Below are 10,964 nucleotides of genomic sequence, written 5' to 3' on the forward strand. Positions count from 1 at the left end.
CCTTAAAACAGTCTCCCTTAAAATTGGAGAAAGAAAGAAAATTTTCAAATTTTAAGTCTGAGAGTTTCATTTCCAACTATCTAGAGGTGCCATAATTGTAAATTTTCTTATTTTAGCCCCAACCATGGTGGAGTTGAGGTGGTATAGACCCTTCATGTGTCCTGGGCCCCTCTATTTCAAATTCCTGGATACGCCACTGCATTATTTCATCTCGGTTTACTTTTATGTCATATACAGTAATTAGTTTTCATGTGTTCTGACATTGATTATCATTTTGTAGGTGACGGTTTTGTGCCTTCTGGACAAACACCACTACATTACTGTCTACGTGCTCAGGGTACTTACAATGAACAGCGAGAAACGGCATTGTGCTTGATAACATATGGTGCCTCAGTCTACCATAAAGATAGTGTAATGTATAGAAATTAGAAATGATTCAGAAGGATTAGACAATGTCTTTATTACAATAATACAAACATTCATAATAACCAAAACCAACCTAATATATAAGAGCATTGATTCCATTCTATACGAATGAATTCCATCACTTATTCTTGTACCAATATATGATATAAATATTGTGATACTGATAGTGTCGGTTATTCCTTTGAATTATTATTTTCATCATTATCATTTATAAATCTTCAAAGCTAAAATATTTCCCTTTGTTGTGCTGATGTAGTTTGCAGCCGCCATCCAGTGAAATATACTATAATTTTTTGTATGATCTTGTTATTACAGAGAGGGAATACACCTCTTCATTATTATGATCGTAATAAATGTAGTAAATACGAAGTATCAACAAAGGAGGAAAAGAAAGATGAACTTAAAAAATTGCTTATAGGTAAGTTATCTGTTGTACGTTAAATATTCCTGAACCTATTGGCAAAAATTACAGAGCTTGCTTTATTTGGAAGAACCATGTCATAAGCCTCAGATATAAAGCTTTCTAGACATGGCTATACCTTAAGTACTAATAGCTGGTTGGGTGCCACGTTTGTGGATGTCTTGTGGGTCCTAACTCCATCCCCTTTTTTAGGATGCCTTTTTGAAGTGGAAGGAATAAGGTAAATATTTAATTAGTCAATCATATCAATTTTATTGTAAATTTAAATTAATTTTAACCAAGTATTGCATAAGATGAAAATGAAACATACCTGTAAATAAACAATATATATTTTTAATATTCATGGAAAGCTCAATATTTTAAACTGTATTTTACTATGATTTTTATGCTTGAAATCCAGCAATGGCACAACAGCGTATCTTAAATATTCCAAAACAGTTGTATGACAGTAATCGCTCCTGCAAGATGCTGGAAATACCACCTTGTACTTCTAGAGAAAAAAGATTGCTGATGTTTTGGACTCAGCCCCTGCCCCCTTGTTTATATCTCTGGATCTCCCATGTATATCCTATTGCAAGTGTACACTGCCCACAAAACTTGTCACTGAAAGAAATAGTAAAAACAAAGTTACACATATTACATGCACTCAATGGATGTGATCCATGCATAGAGGGCCGCTTTTCTGCATGGATGTGCTATACAAGTCCAACTATTATAATTTATTTTTACAGCATTACGGTTATTTCAGTAGTCTGGCTGTAGCATAGAGCTAGTGGAAACATTGATGAAATTATCTGCATTCTTCACAACAACGATGAATCAAAAGTTAAAAAAATAGAAAAATAAAGTAAACAAAAATTTTTTAAAAATCAACTTCACTTTTGAAAATTTGAGGCAAAAAATACTACAAAATTAAAAACGTTAATGTACAATGTAAGTAAAAAATTATCAATCATTGTTATCTGGAGGTCGTGTCAAAGGGAAAAAATCAATCCTGTGATATGCATAAGAATACTATACATTTGTACTCATATATTTCAGTTCCTGTATTATTCTTATAGCTTTTTATTTTAATGTTATTTTCTGTTTGACCTGTTTATGCTCTAGAAGTAGTTAAATCTCTCAGTGTTTCAACACCTTGATATAAAATTACATATTTTGATGTGTTATTTTCAGAAATCAGTTTTTACTGTGATGGTAATTTTTTTCAACAAAATACTCACAGTATGTTTAATGTAAACTTTAAAATGGATGGAAGAAATACGTAGCATAAGAATATTACTGTAGTATACTAAATAATATTTGTTATATTTTATATCCATAAGAGCTATCAGTTCCAGGAGAAATATTAGCGAGAGGTCCTGAAGCCATTAAAGCATTCGCATATGAAGTCCAGAATGGGGAAATTACGATGGTTAATTCCAGAGTCATGTTCCTTGGGAAAGAAGGGGTGGGCAAAACTAGTTGTGTCCGTTCCATGCTTGGCAAAGTGTAAGTACAAAATAAGGCCTTGTTTTTTAGGTAATTGTACAGTCTTTTGGCTTGCATTATTACAACATTCTTAGGTTCATTACTCCTTCTAGGCGACTGACTATCCAGGATCTCTTTGCAATTGTTTAAAGAATTTTAAAACGGCATTTCTGCCCATTGGCTCTTGATATAGCTGTAATTTTAAAAGGGTCTAATTTTCTACATAGTATGCATTAAATACAGTATTACACCACACACAACACATCACTACAGCACAGTACATATGACACCATTTTGTTACTGAGTGCCTCCAGAGCTTGTTGCACCTTATTATGCCTATTTCAACTGTTATTCAAAAACTAATTTAATGTTCTATATAAAACTAATGTAAGGATGAAAACATGGCATATACAGTATTAATTATCCTATGTGCATTTGATTGTGAATGTAGGCTTACAATGGGAAACTAAGGCTATATTGTAAAGTTTTGATAGTTTAACATGCTATGTACACTAATGTCATAAAATACTTCAATTTATTTTATTATTATATTTATCTAAATGTGAATAGATTTTACAGCAATGAACCATCAACAGATGGTATTGTAACAACAACAGTATTTCAAACGGTTGATGGAGATTGCAGCGAATGGAAGGAACAGAAGGATGTGGATGGTATGAATATTATACTTCCTTAAAATATCAATAATTTAATTTACAATTTAACTGTCTAAATATTATACATTTTTATTTGTTTAAGTTTATTTTGATAACCACTTTTTTGCAAATAGAAGGAACAGAAGGATGTGGATTTTATGAATATTCTACTTTTAATACAAATAATTTAATTGACAATTTGTTATTTTGATATAAAATTATTTAATTTTTTTTTAAAACCTTTCAATATTGTACAGTTTGTGAACTAACGAAGCAGATACGTGAGCACGCCATCGCAGAAAATCTCGCCAAAAAGCCAACAAAACACAACTAATTCTGCATCATCTAGTTCTACAGCCGCTTCATTGGTAAATTTGTATTTATAATAATTGCAAATATTACTTTTAATTAATTTAGTTGATGTTCTTTTAAATTTTTAATATGTATTTTTTGTTAGCTCGCTCCCTTATAAGAAAAACATTACCTGAACAACTGGTTTAAATTTCTGCATAAATTTGAACATTTTTGAATATTTAATACAGAAGCCCTCAGAAGCAACTAGAAGTGCAAGCTATACCAGGAAACTCCCAGAAGGAATTCGTGAGAAACTTGTTGCTAAACTTGCTGTACCTGGCATTTTCCATCCTCCTACCCTATTTGGCCAACCACGTCAAAGAGCCAGATTTGGTTTACCACTTCGAACAGCAGATGTACGTAGCAAAAATCCTAATCAACAACACAAGGAGAGTTTTATACCAAGTGATGTCACATGCATTTGGGACTATGCCGGTCAACTGACCTATTATATATCTCACAGGGTGAGTAATAAATTCTACTGAAAGCTACATTTCAAAATTATTGTAGGTTTTCTTTTGATTTGACATGTGGCTCTGGTGAGTTGCTGAATAGTGGCCATCAGGGGCGGATCCAGACTTGTTCAAATGAGGGGGTTGGTGGGAGGAGGCACAACATATTCAGAATAGATGCGAGTCGAACTAATTTCAATATATGCATTGAAATTTTAAAATTTAGTGGAAAAATGGGGGGGATGTTCCCCATGCCTCCTTCTGGATCCGCCCCAGCCCATTTTCCTTGCTTATAATCCTTTAAAAGCACCATTAACTCCAAACCTTATATGAGAATTAGTTTGATCATCACAATATTTAATTGACTGGGAGGTCACCACATATATCCCTACTTCTCAACCTTTTTCTGGGTGCGATCCATTAAAATCTATGCTAGTATCATTTGATATCTATGCTATAACAGTTCTCCCCTAATTATTCTGGTATTAAAGACATTTGCAGTCCACTGCTGTTTTTTAGTCAACCGCCGCTAACAAAGTGCTTGTGACAATTGTTCAGTTTCTACCAAGCACAGTCCATGAGGCATATTGTCATTGGTCATGTGCAGAATGTTCCATTTTATAGTAGGAATATTTTTTGGGACACTCATTATTTGAAATGTTTAAAATTTAAATAAAACAATATTATAATGATATTAATGATAGACTGAAGCTTGTGTGTGCACCCACCCCCACACAAAAATGTGCGCACGTCAAGTGTATCTCTTAATTATTGAGTCCCTTGTAGGATTGGTGGTACTGTATGTTGAAGTACAGTATTTGACACAATTATATTTTAAAAGCTTTATGAAAGTCTGCCTTTTTTTCTCGGGGCAGTTTTGTAACCATCAGATATGTTTTGGCGACCCGACCCATACGTTGAGAAGCAGGCCTCTATATGACTCAAATAAAACATTAACCATTAAATTTTATGCTTGTTAGAGTACCTGTATATAGTAGTTATTTAAATATCACTTGTTAAGTGACTTAAAACAGTAATAAAATCATTTTTTTCAGTGGTCAGTTTTAACATTGATGATTTAAATATTTTTAGGTTTTAAATTTTGTCTTTCCAGTTTTTCTTGACAGATGGCTCATCCTACTCTGTTGTGTTTAGTGTGTTAGATGATTTGGATGCTCTAGCAAACCCAAGAGATATCTTACAAGTAAATACACCACTTAGTCTTCACTGCAGATGTTTAAACTTAATTAGTTTTATTGCATCAATTAATCTCATACCATTTTGAAAATTACTATTGCTTACCTTTTTAGGGACAATTTGAAATGACAAATCTTCAGATGAATGTATTTTGGATACGGTCAATATACGAACATGCTGTACTACCCTATCGTGGAAGGACTCGGAAGTTGATCAGTGGCATATCATCACCCACGATTAGTTTAGTTGCCACACATAAAGACAAACTATTGGGGACTGAGTCAGAAAAGGACAAGTTGGTGAGGCATTGTCTGTTTCATAATGGAATTATAGTATTTGTTTTTTTAATTCTTCAATAAATTTACTTATGTATTTTCAATTTTGCTCACAGATCACAACCAAGTTCAAAAGAATATTTGATGAAGTCAAGGGAACACCATATGAAAGCCACGTAGATCGCGAGATGTATGTTGTAGATAACACTGTGGCTAAGGATGAAGGGATTGAGAAATTGAAGAAGAATATCGGAGGATATATGAAGGCAATGGCTAAACCTATTCCCACTACCTGGGTGGATTTCCAGTCAAAAGTACAAGACGTTGGAAAAACAAGACTTCATGTTTCCTTAGATGAGGTAATATGCTTCCTTATAATATTTATAACTCAATAATATTTGATGAATGTGATTAAAATTACACAAGTTAGATCCAGAAGTCCAACACTACCCATCACATAAATTCTATTCCTCTTGCTTCCCGATCTGTGATTTGATGAAAATTGATCACTTTAAGTGGTTCCTTTAAATAAGCCATTCAAATTTATAGTTTTAATTTTTCGATTTAAATCAAATTTAATGATTGTACATTCAAAGTTACCATCACATTGGCTTATCTTGTATCCTCTGTGTTTATATATATTTCTTGCATGCATTTGTTACTGAATGGAATTCTCTTCTCATTCAACATTTAAGGTCGCAGAAATTGCATCTGAATGTGGAATTTCTAAAACAACGCTCAAAACTGTCCTCGATTATCTAAACGACACGGGAATAATTCTGTACTCTAAGACTAATGAGAAATTAAAGTACACGGTTATTACGAACTTACGCATGATGATCGACCTCTTGACAAAAATCATCACAGTAGTGAAACCAGATGATATTGACAAGGTAAGCAATATAACAATCTCATATAAATTTTATTTTTTATGTTGCTTAATGAGGAGTCACATGCATCTTATTGTTCATATTTTCTTGTAGTTGCCTACACTGATGCATTTATGGAATAGACTCGACAGTGAGGGAATTCTACAAGAACAGTTGCTACGTCATTTGTGGAGACGTGAGATAGAAAATGATACCAGCAACTTTGAGGTATTCCTTGAACTGCTTAAGATGTTTGGGTTACTGTTTGAGAAGCAAAAGGTAAGCTGGTACTTATGGTTTAGCACAAGCAACTCTTTCATAATATATATGTGTGCACACTTTTTGTACAATAATTATTATTTTTATATTCAATTCAATTCAATTTTATTATTCTTGAAATGCCATCAAGGGACAAAATCCACTAAGGATAACATTCACAGATACACACACCAAAAAAATTACGAAATATATACAGTATAAATATAAATATATTTCCAACAATTTGTGGGCAAGGTTAAAAGGAGATTTCGCATAGACAAATGAAATTGTCTGTTGTTAAAAATGTTTTTGATGAGAATGAAAATTGAAGACGGGTCAAGAGAGAGAGAATAGGCAAAAACTCAAGGAGTGTGGAAGAAAAAGAAGAAGCGAAATGGGATGTGTGACAAGGAACGGGAAGAAATGCAGAGTGTAGGGAGTGGCGGAGAGACAAATCGTTATTTTATAGGACTTGCACATATCCATTTCAGAAAGATCCAATGAAGACGCTTTTTTTTTTTACTGGATGCAGAATAAATTATTATTATTTTTTTAAATTTTTTATTTTACATCCAACAGCGAGTACACTCGCCACTTACAGCATGAGAATGATGCTTTATAAACTAAGTCTCTTTATGAGGCTTAGGAAGTTAGTTTGGTCGTGAGGAAAAGTCCTGCTGTGACAGGAATTGAAGCCAGGACCCTGGGATCAGAAGGCAAGCATCTTAACCACTAAGCTATTCAACTCTACTCCAAAATTATTCACTACCAATTTATTTTATTTTTTTATTTCTTATTTCACATCCAACAGCGAGTAAATTTCGCTACTTACAGGATGAGAATGATGTTTTATAAGTCTCTTTAAGGCTTAGGCAGTTAGTTTGTTCGTGAGAAAAAGTCCTGCCGTGACGGGAATTGAATCTTAGCAACTGAGCTATTCAACTCCACTCCAAAATTATGCACAAAGTGTCACCTGATACTTCTCTGCCTGGAGAGTATTTTGTATAGTTATACATGTGATTCTGCACTACCAATTATATTCCAAATCACTCACCTCATACCAGGTAGGCCTACCTATTCATATTCCCAGGTGAAAAGATTCAAATGTAAATAAAGTGTCTTGCCAAGGACACAAGCAATTTGACCAGACAAACTCTCTTTCCAAAGCTTTACTGCTGCAACGATATGCCTCTGCTTCTGTTTAGTGGTTCCTTCTGTTACCTGTAATTTTCAGATCTTTTTGAGATTCATAATATGCTACATCAATGCTCATGTTTTCAAAGGGATCTCAACCTGGTAACCGAATGTTCATGGTTCCCACTCGGATGCAAATCAGTAAAGAGGGCTTGGAAGTTAAGGAAGATGAGCAGCAAACGGTGTCGATTTATGTGACTCCAATAGACTTCCTACCGGATGCTGTCTACAATCTGCTGGTGGTTTCGTTTTTAGACTTGATGAATGACAAAGGTAGGAGTAGTGATCATGTGGAATTGTTTCGGAATCGTAGTGACTTTGACTTAGATGATGAGCATGTGGTGAGTCTAGGAGCTGTCAAAATCAAGAACAGGCATGCACTGAAGGTAAGATGCAATGTTGAAGGTTAAGCATAATTATTATTTTAATGTAATAAAACTGTCTGTGTAGAATTATGTTGTAAATAATATATTAAACATATAAGTTATCTATGTTTAATATATAAACAGTTACATTTACATTTATATATAGAGTATACATTTGTATATTTAATGTTATAATACAGGTATTTGTAAGCCTACATTGCTTGGTATGTTATGCTATTTTTGTGCCAGTAAAAACATTGTCAGACCAGGCAGCTCAATGTAATTTTATTGCCAAATAAATTGTAAGTTGAAATACAGCTTAGACCTCTATGTCATCCGGAACAACTCTTAAGCTAGGCAACCAGTGCACCCGGTGGATTTCAGACACAAGCCGTGTGCACCAGATCACTTTTAATGACGATCCGTCCACCGACAATTAGCAGACGGCTTCGCATTGCAGCTCTCACAGGGAACGAAGTTGCATTTGTAGTGCAGTCCGTGCCAAGCTTTAGATAGAAATTTCTGTATTTATATTTATATATTTTATGTGCATCCACGACCTCTTTCCAAAAGCAACCCATTGACTAATAAAATATCCTGCATGTTGTCTTATAAACAGATTGAAATATCACATAGGATAAAAGTTGATGAACATGGCAAAGAAGAACCTCTCGAACCACATCCTAGCATCTGCATGGAGGTAAGCTTCCGTAACCAAATTCTGTTTATTTTTGTCATTTTTAGTTTGGCGCAGCTGGTGTGGTTCTGTGCAAAAATCAACCAAATGGGGTAGGAGAGTTGCTTATAATCCCTGATATGGTCAAATGGAACAGCTATTTGGGTCATAGCTTCAGTGTTGTAGGGCATCCAATGTCTTTATAATCAACTCTAGCCTTGTTCGCTGTGAAAAAAAACTCTGGATTAATTTTAAAATTTTCCTTTATTTTGACGATCTGAAAATGAATTGACTGATCACCATTTAGGGGTCTTGGTTGCATTCCTGAAACACCTACAAAATTGACATTGTACACCTTGCAACCATAAAAAATGTTCAGCATAATTTTATTTGATTTTTATCAGGTATTAAGTTACCTCCGTCAGCAATTGAAAACTGTGTATGTTACTACAGAAGGAGTTGGTTATGAATTACGCATCCTTTGTCATGCCTGTGATGCTACGCTGCGACCGCTGCATAAACTTGAGGAATGTTTGAAAAAAGATAGTGTGCCATGTGGAAAAAGAAAGTCAGTTGCAACGACTCGTATCAGACGACTTTTTTCAACAGGTTTGTATAAGAATATAATTTGTTTATGAAAATGGTTTATATTTTATATTGGACACAGAAAGATGTGTATAAGAGACAGGCTCGACAGCGAGGGAATTCTACAAGAGCAATTGCTACGTCATTTGTGGCGATTTGAGATAGAGAAAGATGCCTGCAACTTTGATGTTTTTGTAGAACTAATGAAGAAGTTTGGATTGCTGTTTGAGAAACAAAAGGTAAGCTGCTTCTTATCATTTAGCAGAAGTAACTCTTTCTTAATATGTATGTGCATAATTCTTGTGCATAAATTTTCAAAACTTTTTGAGATTCATAATATGCCACATCAATGCTCATGTTTTCAAAGGGATCTCAACCTGGTAACCGAATATTCATGGTTCCAACATAACCCTCCCTCTTGGATCATAAGTCTTTTTTATTTGTGCTTTCCACACACGCCAAAAACCCTTTGACTCCACCCTTGATGTATTCAATTCTATATTTTATTGCGGTGGAAAAGACATCTCGGATTATATATGTAAGTAAATATGAAAATTATTAATTTTAAAAGCCGAAAATGTTATTATTTTGCTCTACAGGTTTTGATGATAACTCTACACAAGGAACCTTGAATTTTCTGGCACTTCAGACATTGATTGTTGGGTGTGGAACCAAAGAACTACGGAGGTACTTTCTAGACAAAACTAACCTTACCAAACCGGAAGTTATACCATTTTTGACAAGGGAGAGGTGTGCATTACTAAAGGATGTTGATTTTGGAGATGATTCAACAACAGTGTTTTCATCAACCAGCAATATTGATGCATTTCACATGGAAATCATGATAAAGTTAATTCGCTGCTGTTGTCACAACACTAATACAGAAGACTTCTGGGAGAACCCTCTGGTTGATGACAATTCCGAGCTGGCAAATCTTGTTCGCATCTATCAATATAAAAGAACTGTTCTAGACTGCAGTTATAGCAACAGTGTCACAAAGGAGGTGTTTGATAAGCAATGGAAGGAACTCACAGCAATTTTTACAGGTGTTGGAGTTCCTGTTGAAGACATTGAGAATTACCGCGACCCATGGCATTACAAGGATGGAGCCTTGGAAGGTAAGTAACTAATCTTATTAATAATAGCTGCTGCTGCTGTTAATGCTGATTTTGCTGTTGATGCTGAGTCTACTGCTACTCAAGCTGATTCTGCTGCTGATATTTCTGATGAAGATGCTGCTGCTGATACTGAGTCTACTTCAGCCTATTCTGATTCTATTGCTGATGCTGATTCTGCTGCTGTTGCTGGATCTACTGCTACAGATTTTGTTGATGCTGCTGATGCTCATTAATAATAAATGATAATAATAGTTAGGTTTGTAAAGCCTAGCATGCAAACAAGCCTCTATATGCTTGTGATTGAGCCAGTTGAGGTGCCAGTATTTTCCAGATCGGGGGTCCAAAGTCCCTGACAAGAACAAAGTTGGTGTTGCTAAAAACCTTTCAAAAACGGTCCAAGGGGCGAAGCCTCCAAAAATATGACAATTATTTAGAGGTTTTTAAGGCTTATTTTATCAATTTTAGAGTCTATTAATATGTAGAAAAAAAAAAAATTTTCCCGATAATTTGTGGTTTTTCTCCCCGACACGACAAAAGACCGGACGCAGTTTATAATGTTGTACGCATGACACTATTATGATCTAGTACTACACTTAAATTCGCTAAAAACTCAACTAATGTCGCTCCTACTGATGATAGTGATTCTGA

The 10,964-nt window shown here is 34.5% G+C and overlaps 2 protein-coding genes across 2 annotated transcripts; both read left to right on the forward strand.

Moving 5' to 3' along the window:
• The first annotated feature begins 448 nt into the window (after nucleotides 1-448).
• On the forward strand, nucleotides 449-3,028 carry LOC117117806. The gene is made up of 3 exons (XM_033262274.1): nucleotides 449-844; nucleotides 2,173-2,338; nucleotides 2,888-3,028. Exons 1-3 carry the CDS (start codon nucleotides 724-726, stop codon nucleotides 3,012-3,014), a joined length of 414 nt encoding a protein of 137 aa, XP_033118165.1. The 5' UTR covers nucleotides 449-723; the 3' UTR covers nucleotides 3,015-3,028.
• A 386-nt stretch (nucleotides 3,029-3,414) lies between these two features.
• LOC117117809 lies at nucleotides 3,415-10,396 on the forward strand. Its single transcript, XM_033262276.1, has 11 exons — nucleotides 3,415-3,468; nucleotides 3,516-3,791; nucleotides 4,894-4,983; nucleotides 5,090-5,275; nucleotides 5,368-5,610; nucleotides 5,947-6,144; nucleotides 6,235-6,399; nucleotides 7,662-7,958; nucleotides 8,557-8,637; nucleotides 9,018-9,222; nucleotides 9,798-10,396. The coding sequence occupies exons 1-11, from the start codon at nucleotides 3,415-3,417 to the stop codon at nucleotides 10,322-10,324; spliced, it is 2,322 nt and encodes a 773-aa protein (XP_033118167.1). The 3' UTR covers nucleotides 10,325-10,396.
• Nucleotides 10,397-10,964: the final 568 nt, after the last annotated feature.

Source organism: Anneissia japonica, unplaced genomic scaffold (genome assembly GCF_011630105.1).
Source record: "Anneissia japonica isolate Jap-2015-1 unplaced genomic scaffold, ASM1163010v1 scaffold6406_len342834_cov151, whole genome shotgun sequence".
NCBI lineage: Eukaryota > Metazoa > Echinodermata > Crinoidea > Comatulida > Comatulidae > Anneissia > Anneissia japonica.